We start from the raw sequence: 13,221 nt of genomic DNA on the forward strand, positions 1-13,221 counted from the left end.
TCTTTCTGGAGTCTTCCGATTTCTCGATAATGTCGGCGTACAAGAAATTCGAGGTACGGCGGCGCCTCCCTGCGCGGAAGTCCGCCGCTCTATTGGTGATCGACGTCCAGAACTACTTCCAGTCCATTGCCCGTCCCATCCTGCCGGAGCTCAACGCCACGATCGACCTATGTCGGCGCGCTTCCGTGCCCGTATTCCTCACGCGCCACTGTCACAAACCCCCCGGCGATGATTCCATGCTCTACGAGTGGTGGAACGGTGACCTTATCTTCGACGGTACTCCTGAGTCTCAGCTCATCTCTGATCTGCACTTGACCGATGCCGACCCGATCGTACTGAAGGACACCTACAGTGCTTTCAGAGGTATCGCCGCTCGCTGATTTTCGATTACCATAGCTAATTTCACAAATTCCTTTCTGTTTTGCGTCGTGGTATGGATGAATTTCACAAATCTCCTTATGTTTTGCATTCATCCGGCTCGAATTACTGTTACTCGTTAACAGAGGCAAGGGAATTATAGTCTGTGCATCTGCAGTACTGGTACATCCAATATTCATTACATCACCTGATAAGATCCTCATCTATCTGCAAAACAATCTCTGTTCCATCCATTTTATTCTACGATTGGATCACTCAATTCTCATAATATTTGATAAATCAAGTATAACACGATCCTCCTCTTGTCTCCAGGCACAGGCTTAGAAGAGAGGCTGAAAGAGATGGGAGTGAAGGAGGTAATAGTGACCGGTGTTGTGACGAATTTGTGCTGCGAGACGACTGCTAGAGATGCATTCATAAGAGGATTCCGAGTGTTCTTCTCAACCGATGCAACGGCCGCATGGTCGCAGGTATTGCACGACGCCACCCTGAAGAACATGGCTTATGGTTTTGCTTATCTGGTCGACTGCAAAAGGATTGAAGAAGGATTTTCCGGACCTTAAATTAGTGCGTCCATGTCCATATACAGTGTAACCTTCGTCTCGTTTATGGCAAGGTGCTATCTCCGTCTCATCAATTTCATTAATCAAGTTTTATCTCTAAATAAATAAATATGCTGTTATAGTAATTTTACTTCAAGTATATGACTCTTATTTTTATTATTATTTTTTAAATATTTAAATTTTTTTATTATTTTAAACAATTTTTATTTTTATAAATTTAAATAATTTTTTCTTAAAATTTTAAAAAATAAAAATTAAATTTAAAAGTAAAATTTATAATTTTAAAAATTAAAAAAAAATTAAAAAATAAAAAATAAACAAACAAATACATCATTGCACTGCATACCAAACATAAAACATAGTGGTCCAATTGACGGAAGACCATTAGCGGCTTAAATAGTATTGCAACGTCAAAATTGACGTTACATTCGGGATCACTAATAAATGAAATGAATGCGTAAGTTGTGTCGAGCAGCCATCTCAGAGTTCGTGCGAGAAAGATGCAGAACGCGGATGACAAGACAGAAACACCCTTTGATGCAGTGAGTAATTAAAAGACGGAAATACCCTTCAATGCAGCAGAGCGGTCGTCTGACGATATTTAGGGGCATATTAGAAATTGACCATCTTCTCCAGAAGCTTCCGAAACCCTACTTTCTTCTTAAACCCTACCTTCGTTTAGCCGCTCGAAAGTCGGCGAGTATATCTTCTGCTCCCACTCTATATAAGCGATTTTGCATATGAAGTCGAGGCGTTCTGTCTCGGCTATCATCCGCTGCGCCGACGTGCCCTATAGGCTGGTTTCTCTCTTGATCTGCCATTGTTCTTTCTTTATTTTTTGTCTTTGTTTTCATTGCTGTAATTCGGAGGCCTTTAGCATCCTGTTTATTTTTAATTTTCTAAGTTGTGTGCTTATGGACGGTCAAGTGCCGTCGAATTCTGTGGCGAGCACTTAACAAAAAGCATAAGCTATATAGAGCAGCCATCTCCGTCTTTCGAGCCTTTTCTTCTAAGAAATCAGGCTATCCGTGTCGCGGCGCACACTTTTTTTTTTCTTATGGAAATCTCTTTGTTTCTATGAATTAATATAAAGATCCCCGCTCTTATCGATGTCTTTGGGGAAGCTCTTGATGCGATTGTGCTTACAGTTCCTTTAACACTGATTGCATACTAAGTATGCATTTTGTAAATGCCGCGATTCACACAAAATTGGGGCGAGCTCTGTTATTGCTCGCATGACTCAATCAAAATCGCGGCTAGAGAAAGCCTCTTTCCTTTGTTGAGATCTGGATTCAGATTTCTGAAGACGCGAGGGGCAATCTCATATCCTATCGCCTTGGGTAGCAGAGTCTCTGCTATTAGCTCTTGGGATTGGCCATGAGAATGACATCCTCTTTCTACGCATTTCTCTAACAAGCACATGTTTTCATTTAAATTTACTGGTTGACAGTTTGTTGGTCTGGTGAGTTTTATTGGCCTGTGAGGAAATCCTTAAAAATTTACACCATCTTTCGGGACTGAATGGTCTTCATATGAAGTCCTTGCTGTAATTCTGCAATTCTGAGGCCTTTCAAATTGGGTTTACTTTAAAATTTCTAACACAATTGTGTGCTTATTGACGGTCCAGTGCTGCCTGTATTGATGGCGATCACTTAACAAAAAATCACGAGCTACATTGAGTAGCCATCCGTGTATTTATGTCTTTTCTTTTTCTCAGAAGATGAGGCTATGAGCAGTGGAGTATATGTTTTGATTGATTGAACTACAATCACAAGCTACAATTGTGTGCTTATTGACGGTCCAGTGCTTATTTACTTATATTTTTTGACAAAATAATCCCATTTTTAGTTGATTTTTTGATTGATGGCGTTGCCAACTTGCCATTGCAATTTCCTTATAGTTGATCGATAATTAGATTTGTTTCTGTGTTTATGTGATTATTGTGTTTTGCTTCTTGACCATTGTTTGCATGACTTGTATGGATAATTATTACAAAATTCATTCTTTTTTGCCATTTATATTCTGAATTTCTCGTACGGAATTGCATATCCTATTGCCTTAGTTAACAAAAGCACCTGAAAATGGCCTTTGGATTAGCCATGAGAAAAATATTACCAACCCCTCTACAAACTGTGTGCTTTCCTTTCAAAGTAGTTCCAGATGGTATTGATTTTGGAAAATCATTTGTGGATGGCCTTTTATTGTGTAGGTCTTTCACGTAAGTCATTTAGATAGCCATCTGGATCGCCAAGCGCTGTTGAGACTTGAAACTTATGTCTAACATAGTCTCAAATGTAATGTTTCTTTCACAAAATGTCATTTTTCTTTTTATAAGTATTTTGTCTAAAAGCACCAGCTCGAAATATAGTGTGTTGCTGCTATTAATTCCATGATATGCTGATGTGTAATGTATCACTCTAGGGTTTAAGATGTCCATTTCGTTCTTGTGGGTTTTGGAGTGTTGATCTTTTCGCCAGTGTTTTGGAATATGATCTTTCTGCCTGTGAATGCAATTGACTGGATTTGTGGTCAATTTTCTTGGCAAGAGCGAAGCATAGTTTTGATAAAATCTCTCTATCTTGTTTCTCTCTCTAGTGTTTTCGAACCAGTCTTGCCAATATGAAGTTCAAGAGCCATTGCATACAAAATTTATGAGTAAAATTGAGTTTGGTCAAATGCTCTGTGACACATCAATTTTTCCATGTGCATCTAGGTTTTCCTTTAGTGAAGAGCTTTTGTGATTGCTCTTACAACCTAACATGTCGCAAAGGAGAAGTTTAGAGGGAGTATTATATTTTGTTGCAGTAAATAATTATGTTATATTAATGCTATATTGTCTCTCCATTCAACCCTGAATTGATAGCAGTAGGTTAATTCTGGAGTCTTGATTTCAAACTTCCGTACTATAAAAAAGAAAAATGTAGAGTGGCGGCGGTTGAGAAGTTGCCTGAGCCTCAGATGGTGCAAACTTCTATGTATCATGAAGGGATAGTTTTTACATTTGCGATTTTTGCAATAAATTATTTTTTCATACTTGCTGTAATGCTGCTGGAGTTGCTATATTTGTAAACAAATTAAGAATAAAGTAATCAGTAACAATTTAGTTGTTAAAAGTTGTCTCATGCCATTGGTGGTGTTCAACTTACAGGTTTCAACAAATTGTGTGTAATAATATAATTAAATTGTTGAAAAGTGATGATTTTTTCTTATTTTATACTTCATTCATTTATTACTTTTAATCTCTATTATACAATTATGAGCAAATTTGTCCATTCATAACAAAAAGATAATCAACTGTGCAAATATACTTGGACGGAGGGAGTATTATTTATAATAAAAAATTAAATGAATTACTATTATATTCTTTCTTCTGTCCTTTAATTACTAGTAATTGATAAATGTATTAATAAATATAATTATAATTTAATAAAAATAATTATATATTAAAATTATTAATTTTAAAATTAATTATTATTACTTTTATTAATAATTATTATTTCTATTTTAAAAAGAGTATTATGAGTTTTTTTATGTGTTAATTTTTTAATATTAATTATTATATCAATATATTATTGTCTTTGGCACCTAAGTATTATCTTACCCACATATAGTTTGTTTCGATTTGTTTTTTTATTATTTCAAACAAATTATAAATAATAATTAGTTTTTTATTTATTGAAAATTATAGTTTGGTAATATTTGTTATTTTCAAAATAATTTTTTTATTAAGATACTTCGTCTCACAAAATATCCAGATTATTATGGATACAAAAATTTAAAAGAAATATAGATAATGAATAATTTTAAAATATATTAATTAAAATAATTTAATTAAAGAATATATATATAAATTATAAAATTAAAATATGATTAGTTAAAAAAAAAGCAAATGAAAAAAAATATTTTTGTGGAATAAAAAAAGTTATACTATGAAATTATATCAGAAAAACAAAACAATATTACATGATTTTAAGTCATATAAACTCTATTATTGTATATATTTTAATATATAATACTTACTCCTTTTCAATTTTTTATTATAAAATGTACTATCTCTCTCTCAAACACCACCCTACAACATTTTTTGGTATGTTTCAAACAAATGCAATATTTTCAAAATAAAAAATAATTAATTATATTTAATACTTTTTGGGGCGGAGGTAGTATCAAGTAAAAAAAAAAAACACATTATTAATTAAGTTTATTTTTAAAAATATTTATATAATTTTTTAATTAAAAATAATGTTTCTAAAATTTTCCATATTTAGCCAAACAAATTATTTCACGGACAAATGGAGTAATTGCTTTGTTTATATTGAAATGAAATTCTCTTGCAATAGAAATGAATAATGTTAGAATGTGATTAAGCAAGTGGTAAACCACTGATTATTTTATAATCCATTATATTAACTAAATCATATAATTAGCGCTTTCAATTTTAGATTCATTCACCCTTAATAATGACACAGTGAGTGTAGGTCTTATTTTATATATATATTTTTTCCTGGGGGAAAGGAAAGTTGCAACCGCAGCAGGAAATTAGATGCGCCCGCCCTAACATATTGACTTAGCGGAACTGAAACCCACCCACTGAACTGAACTCCATCTCGCCTCGCCTCGCCTCCCCACAGGCGCTTGGGAATTTGAGGCATAAGCCGCTGTTTATTGAAGGATTGGGTCGTTTGGGGTTTCAATTTTTGCCACAAGCTCCATGGCCATGGGTATTTTTAATTACCTGTAATCTTTTTTTTTGCGCGATTATTCGCTTCTCGGCGGTGGCCGGCCTTAATTGGGTTTTGCGAGATGAGAAAAGGGAAGGAGAAGCCACCGGAGCCTCTTGATTTCTTTATTTGGACTGTGGAGGTGAGAGTAATTTTTATTGTTTTTAATCTTTTTGGTGTTTTGGATCTTGTGATGTCGTTTGTTGTTATTTGGATTCTAATTGCACTGTGGTGCCTGTGTAGCTCAAACTTATTGATCAATTAGGGGAGAAGTGACAGGCGAGATTGTTGAGGCATGTACAGTGTTTACTTTGTTTTTACCCGAATCTAGCCATCTAGGTCGATGGGTTGTCATTGTGTTATTTTATTGGTTCCTTGTGTACTTTACACACTCCACTAGAGCATATCTCCATTTTTATGATGGACTAAGAAATTTGATCTGAGGGGTAATCTGTATGTTCATAAATGGCATATATTCTTCAACACTCTTGTGACCAGTTCAATTTGACTAAGATATGCATCCCAGATAGTGCCAAAAATACGTTGTTGTCTTCTTTCCTTCCAATTTTTAGGCCAAGCCTGGAATTTCTTCTGCTTGATTATGGAGTTTTTTACTAATTGCTTATGAAATCATTGTGCAGTGGTTGTATGTTTATGTTTGATAATTATATAAACACCATTAATCTCTGGGATATAACTTATAACATAGAATCATCAGGGGTAAAAATAGCCTAGAAGTACAGGTACTTATTGGAAAACTAGATTGTTGTGGATATTAGCAGGAGTTCCGATTCAATTCCCTCAAGTGAGTGTTTGACACAGATGTATTCTAATTATAATTATGAGTGAAGTAAATAACTTGCACTAATTATTTTAATTATAATTACAAAGATGTAAGTGCAAAGGACATGCAATAGAGTTTCCGAGTGATGAACTGGCACATTCATATGAAAGTCTTATGTGGAGCATGACACAATTTGCTCTAGAACTTGGATTGCATTCATGTTTCAGCTAATGGATTTGAGTAGTTTGATGGCTGCTTACTATTGTCAAATTGGCCAAAGTCGTAACTTGCACTTGTGAAAGCTGTTGCACTTTTTTGAGTGGTTTTTCATAATTTTATGGCATGGCCTGCAAAGGGTCGTTGCTTTAAGGGATAGTTAGATTTTTATTGGAATTCATATGAAGTCTCTCAAGGGCAACATGAATTGTTTCAAGCATGTCTTCAAATAAGATGAATTGAGGTAGTCAACACTCAAAATATAGATTGATTGCAGCTAAATTATATAGCTAATGACCCACTGCGTTATTTGGATCGCCAACCATCTTTTTTTTTTTTACTTGTTTTCACTTATTTACTATGCTCTTTTAATATTTGAATTTGCAGTATTGTTATATGTATAGTTGACAAATTTTTAGATGATATCTTTGGTTTCTTTAAGGGGTTTAATAATTATAAAAAACTACTTTCCTGTGAATTTCTAACTTTCTGGATATGCCTTATTGTCCCAGGATGTTGGCTTGTGGTTGGAGCAGATAAACCTTGGTGGCTATCGTCAAGTATTCAAAGAAAATGGGGTCAATGGAGAGTATTTGGAAGGGCTGTCAGTGTTTACAACTGAACAGATTCTCCGGTTCATAAGGAAGTGCCATATGAAATGGGGTGATTTTATAACCTTGTGCAAGGAGCTAAGGAGAATAAAAGGTTTCATTCTTCTTCACTCTCCTCTACCCCTCTCATCATCTTTTCTATATTTTCTCAAAACTATCCATTATTATGTCTCTAGTCCTGTTGCTTGATAGTGCACACTGGACACTGGTTCTTTTAACCTGGTGGTGTTATATGTGTGTGTGTGTGTATGGGTTAGTTCATGATGCTATAATAGTTGAAGAGTATTAACTCTATACATCCAAAATATAATGAAGTTTCAACTTTGGAAGCTATATAGCATAGTACTAGAGCAAACCCAAACTATAGTTCCCAAGATAAACCTCTATACAGCTTATCCACAGGAGAAGGGGCAAAAAAGGTTGCACATGCAATACTTAACCCACTCACACGATAACTGGATTGTTGTTTGCAAACTATTTCATAGAAGCCTGTGTTCACATATTTCTCATGTAAATCCTTTTGACATTAAATGTAGTATTCTGTTCAAAGTAGGCTTTTACTTTGTTTATTCTATGGTTCTAATGTATTTGATGTCTTAAGGTATATCAACCAGCCTAAAAGACATTGTACCTCCTATTTAACTTCTTGCTACTTGAACATATTACTGCATTTGTAGCAACCCATCTTGCCACATAAAAAATGTCAGTAGACCACAACATGAGACTAAGACCAAAGTCTTTGAATTGAAGTGATTCATAACTAGAGCTTGAGCTGTTATTTTAGCCAAGTATTTCAAATTTGAACTTGGCTTGAGCTTTTATCAAGCTGAGGTCAAGTTTGCTTAATTACTAAATGAGCTCAAACTTGCTAGTATTCTTTCGGATCAAGCTTGAGCTTTATCTGTTAGAAAATTTTAACCCTTTTCAAGTCAAGCCGCCTACTCAATTTAATAAGTTTGTGAGAATTTGAATTTATTTATTTATTTATTTATTTAAAACTCAAGATTGCCCTAAGTTTATCTTCATGGGCAAAATTTTGAGTAGCTTGCCTCGTATAACAACTCTATGTATAACATGTTATGTGTTTGTGTTCACCACTTCACCTCATTTGTATAACCAAAAGGTTGAAAAAATGGATTCATTACAACTAATTGTTAGATGAATATTGTTATGTGTCTATGTTTTAGCCCAGAACACCAATAAAACCAGCATATTCCAGATGGGCTTTAGGGGAAGTACTATCAAATCAAACACAGGCGTTTTCTTTAGCCTGGAATTGATCTTTTAATATTCCTTTACTTGAAAATAATTTTAATCCTTTCCCCCTGAATGTGTTTACTATGTGAATGGATGGAACGTTAAGGTTACTGACCTATTTAATTTTAAATTTAGTAATTCTTTCTCCAACTCTATTGAAAGATTGAAAATTTAGTTAATACATGCTATGTGTGTGTGTTTGCTTCCATATGGTAACAGAACACTGCTGTGGCACCATGCCCTCACTTGACTTCCTCTCCGCTTTTAAGTTCTGTTACCCTCCTATCAAATTTGCTGAGTGGTACATATAATGGTTTAGTAGCCAGTTGTAGTGTGGCAATCACAAACACTCTGATGTGTGTTAATGGATTATTGAATTTCACCGAGGCCGTTCCTCTTAGACTTATTGGCATCTCTCATAGGTGTGACATGTAGTGTTGTGATAATTGACAAACATCTCCGAGGTGCAATGTTGCTGGCCGTTGATCTTTATGTTCTCCATAGATGTGATTGTTCCCCCGGAACTGTCTAATGAATCGGAATGATGTCCGCTCTCCTTTTCTGTTTCTAATGAAATGCTTATTTTCTTATGCCTGCAATGCCACAGTGGCCTGCTTGAAAGGGGAGCAAAAGTTACGGCGGCCATGGTGGGCTCCAGCTTGTCTTTCACCCGTATTTATGAATGCCGCAAAACGCAACAGGCAGTGTCGGGTTGTTTCACTGAAGCTGGAACCATGACGTTGTATAAATACTCATACATATATATATATATATTGTAGTTTGCATTTCCAACTTCCTTTGGAAATCTGTAGAAGTAGAAAAGATAGTTGCACTGCTCCTTTTTGTCATTCAAGATCGTTATACTCGCTCGCGCAATTTTGGTTCTTCTTCCTGAGAACCATTTCTGGTTTATGCAACAATTTTTACAGTTGTTTTTCCTTCATATGTATCTTATCTTCATGAGAGACGTTTGCGGTGGTTTGTATGACTGTTTGTTTCATTCTAATGTTTGTGGCTGAATTTTGATTTTAGAAAAATACTAATAATAATAATAATATATAGGAATTGAATTTGTAACCGCGAGGTCATCTGGTCAAATCTAGACTAGTCCACTTGTCAGACATGGTTCAATAGTGTAACTTGCTTTGTTGAGTTTAATTGGCAGGATATTAGATTTAATCGAGAGTTCATCCGGTATGCACTTTAAGATAGCTACAGACAAGTTTTCAAGTTATAATAAAATTAATAATAATAATAATATTGGGTATTTTGGGAATGGCCATTGTATGTAACAATAAATAAAAATACTATCTTCTTCTCATAAAATTAGTAATATTTGCTTTTTGCATATACTTTTATTAGATTGTGTGATATAAAAGTAATAATATTTTGTGTAACATATTAGAAAAGACAAGAGTATTAATTATATGAGATAAGTAATGCAATACAAAATTAGAAAATAGTATCTTTTTATTTGAACTGACAGTGTAATAATTATAATAATAATTTGTGTAGCGTAGAGTAGAGCATGTGTTAGTAGTTATTGCATGACATGTAAGAAGCAACAAACCCGTAACTAAACTCATGCAACACGTACGGGACTGACTGACTTCCTTTTTCCTTCCAATCCGATCCAATTCAATCCACCATATTTCAAGTACCACCATCGCAAAGATTTTCCAAATGCCACGTGGCGAATTCTGGACCTGTAACCCTAAAAAAATCCGGACCGAAATCTCCATCCCGAACGCCCACCAATCCCCTCCTGCTGACGTGGAGATATTCTGATCCTCGGCATCATCCCCATTTCCATTTCCATTTCCATTCCCATTGCCTTATATCTCTCTCTCACATTCTCACTGCACTCAGCCAACAACAAACAATCCCTTACATCATCAAACCGAATCGAATCGAATCAAATCAAATCGCCATGGCCACTTCTGCAATCCAACAATCCGCCTTCGCCGGCCAGACCGCCCTCAAACCCCAGAATGACCTCTCCCGGAAAGCCGGCGGCCCCGCCGGCGGCCGCTTCACCATGCGCCGCACCGTCAAGAGCGCCCCTCCCAGCATCTGGTACACATCTCTATTACACAAATATAAAGAATTAAATATATATAATTATCCTGTAATTAATTAATTAAATATACAGGTACGGACCAGACAGGCCCAAGTACCTAGGCCCCTTCTCCGAGCAGACCCCCTCCTACCTGACCGGCGAGTTCCCCGGCGACTACGGCTGGGACACCGCCGGTCTGTCGGCCGACCCGGAGACCTTCGCCCGCAACCGCGAGCTGGAGGTGATCCACAGCCGGTGGGCCATGCTGGGCGCCCTGGGCTGCGTCACTCCGGAGCTCCTGGCTCGCAACGGCGTCAAGTTCGGGGAGGCCGTCTGGTTCAAGGCCGGCTCGCAGATCTTCTCGGAGGGGGGCCTGGACTACCTGGGGAACCCCAACCTGATCCACGCGCAGAGCATCCTGGCCATCTGGGCCTCCCAGGTTGTCCTGATGGGCTTCGTGGAGGGGTACCGGGTCGGCGGCGGGCCCCTCGGGGAGGGCCTGGACAAGGTATACCCCGGCGGCGCGTTCGACCCGCTGGGTCTGGCCGACGACCCGGACGCGTTCGCGGAGCTGAAGGTGAAGGAGCTGAAGAACGGGCGGCTGGCGATGTTCTCCATGTTCGGGTTTTTTGTGCAGGCTATCGTCACCGGGAAAGGCCCCATTGAGAACCTCGCCGATCATCTGGCCGACCCCGTCAACAACAACGCCTGGGCCTACGCCACCAACTTCGTCCCCGGAAAGTGATCGATCCATCGCTCGCCCACGTGTGTGTATGTATGTATGTATAATCTGGTGTTGTGATGAGATATGAGAGAGTGAGCGGTAAAATCTTTTGTCCTGTGTACTGAAGGAAGGAATGAATGAATGAATGAACGATTTCGGTTGTTCGCTTCCATCGGCGTGTTTTTTAGATGGGATTTTCTCTTTTTTCATAGTTTTATTATTAAAAAGAAGTTACTCCATATTTATATTAAAATATTAGAAAAAGTTGATTTTTTTCGACTTTTCGCTTCTCATCTATTTTATATATATATATTTTTTTTATGCCGTGAAAATTGAGTCGCTACCGAAAGCGTACACCGAATAAACTCAAGTCACACTAGGCGAATATGTGATGACAGGTGGATCTTTAGGCTATCATAATTAATCGCATAATTGTTCTATTAAATAAATTTTAGCACTATTTATGGATCACAAGGCAAGTTATGGCAAATCATACGTGACATGTGAACTTGTAGGCCTTTGGTCTAAACCATGAACTCAGAGCATCTTTTATAGTTGTTGGAAAATATTTTTGTTACAATATGACATATGCCTAAAATCGAAAATATAAAATCAAATAAATATGAAATTAAATTCGAGCCTTGCGTAGCATGCGATTTCTTGAAGCGAATTCGACATTCCACCGATCGCTTCCCAGATAGAACGAATTATCAACGAAATATCATATTCCGAAAACCGAATTAGAATTGTAAAGAAATTTTCATAATGATTTTTTTTTTTTTGAATTGATATTACGTCTTCCATTAAAAATGGAAGGAGTTTATATATATATTATATTTCAAGTTCTAGTTGATTCAGTTGCAACAAACTACTTATTTGATTATTTAAATAAAATAAATTAATCAAATAAAATGTGTGACAAATAATTTATTCCTCTTTTATCTATTTAATTAAATACCCAACAATCACCAACGATGACTCGATGAAAGAAAGATGAATTCTATAAGTTGGATTTCCTTTGAACTTTCCTTAAACAATATGTAGTCTTTACCAATTGTCCAATGGATACGTTGTCTTTGAATTGTTCAATTTCTTAGTAAGTGGACTACATACCAACACATAATTCGTGGGTCTAATTTGGTTCTCATTGTTTGGTCCGTTTTGGCCATGAAAGTTCTGTGGGTGTTTCTAAAGATCTAAGCCTGAATAGTTCTTCTTTGAAGCGGCCTCAATTCTCTTTCATCACATAGGTAATCTTTCTAAATTTCTAAGTGATATAACACTTACTTAGTGATCATTAAAGCAATTATTTGCTATCTTTTCTATTATGTCACTTTTCGTTGACAAGAATGGGCCAAGACTATTAGCCCCCGCAGTGACGTATATAAGTCTTATAGGTAGGTTATCTCATTGAACTTACTTCTTAAGATCTTCAATTTTTCTAGGTTGGGTTTTCCTTTATAAAACTTTTTCCTCTACATGTTTGAGCCACGTTCCTTTAGTCAATTTGTAAACTGCATCACGGTTTAATCATTTGGTTGGCGGATCCGCTAGGTTATCTTTTGATGCAACATGGTCTATCGTAATAACCTTAGTTGTGTTCAACTATCTTATGGAATTGTATCGACGGCAAATGTATCTACTCTTTCCATTGTACATTGTATTTTCTGCTATGCTGATAACAGAGACAAGTTTGTCTCATTCTCGAACATCTCAAAAGAGTGACGAATCCATTTTGCCTCTTCTCCAAACATCTCCCACATCTTCTTAGCCATTAATGTATACTGGCATACACCGGTATAAGGAGTCCCTTAAGCCATTCAATATATATATATTTTGCACATAAAATATGAATGTTTTATGACTTTCAGAATTTGTGTGTGTGTTTTTTTTATATATTTTTTTTTA

At 36.3% G+C, this 13,221-nt stretch overlaps 3 protein-coding genes and 1 non-coding gene across 4 annotated transcripts; all 4 read left to right on the forward strand.

Moving 5' to 3' along the window:
* Nucleotides 1–29: 29 nt before the first annotated feature.
* Nucleotides 30–1,077, forward strand: LOC127240272 (nicotinamidase 2-like). Its single transcript, XM_051258841.1, has 2 exons — nt 30–363; nt 691–1,077. The coding sequence occupies exons 1-2, from the start codon at nt 30–32 to the stop codon at nt 939–941; spliced, it is 585 nt and encodes a 194-aa protein (XP_051114798.1). The 3' UTR covers nt 942–1,077.
* A 1,337-nt stretch (nt 1,078–2,414) lies between these two features.
* Nucleotides 2,415–2,510, forward strand: LOC127240765 (small nucleolar RNA SNORD96 family). Its single transcript, XR_007836358.1, has one exon. It is a non-coding gene; the product is annotated as a small nucleolar RNA SNORD96 family (small nucleolar RNA).
* A 2,939-nt stretch (nt 2,511–5,449) lies between these two features.
* On the forward strand, nt 5,450–9,473 carry LOC127240664 (uncharacterized). The gene is made up of 3 exons (XM_051259464.1): nt 5,450–5,804; nt 7,175–7,367; nt 9,138–9,473. Exons 1-3 carry the CDS (start codon nt 5,745–5,747, stop codon nt 9,266–9,268), a joined length of 384 nt encoding a protein of 127 aa, XP_051115421.1. The 5' UTR covers nt 5,450–5,744; the 3' UTR covers nt 9,269–9,473.
* A 902-nt stretch (nt 9,474–10,375) lies between these two features.
* LOC127240611 (chlorophyll a-b binding protein 5, chloroplastic) lies at nt 10,376–11,483 on the forward strand. Its single transcript, XM_051259385.1, has 2 exons — nt 10,376–10,606; nt 10,683–11,483. Exons 1-2 carry the CDS (start codon nt 10,461–10,463, stop codon nt 11,332–11,334), a joined length of 798 nt encoding a protein of 265 aa, XP_051115342.1. The 5' UTR covers nt 10,376–10,460; the 3' UTR covers nt 11,335–11,483.
* Nucleotides 11,484–13,221: the final 1,738 nt, after the last annotated feature.

The sequence above is a fragment of the Andrographis paniculata genome, unplaced genomic scaffold (assembly GCF_009805555.1).
Source record: "Andrographis paniculata isolate CXL003 unplaced genomic scaffold, ASM980555v1 Contig79END, whole genome shotgun sequence".
NCBI classification, from domain to species: domain Eukaryota; kingdom Viridiplantae; phylum Streptophyta; class Magnoliopsida; order Lamiales; family Acanthaceae; genus Andrographis; species Andrographis paniculata.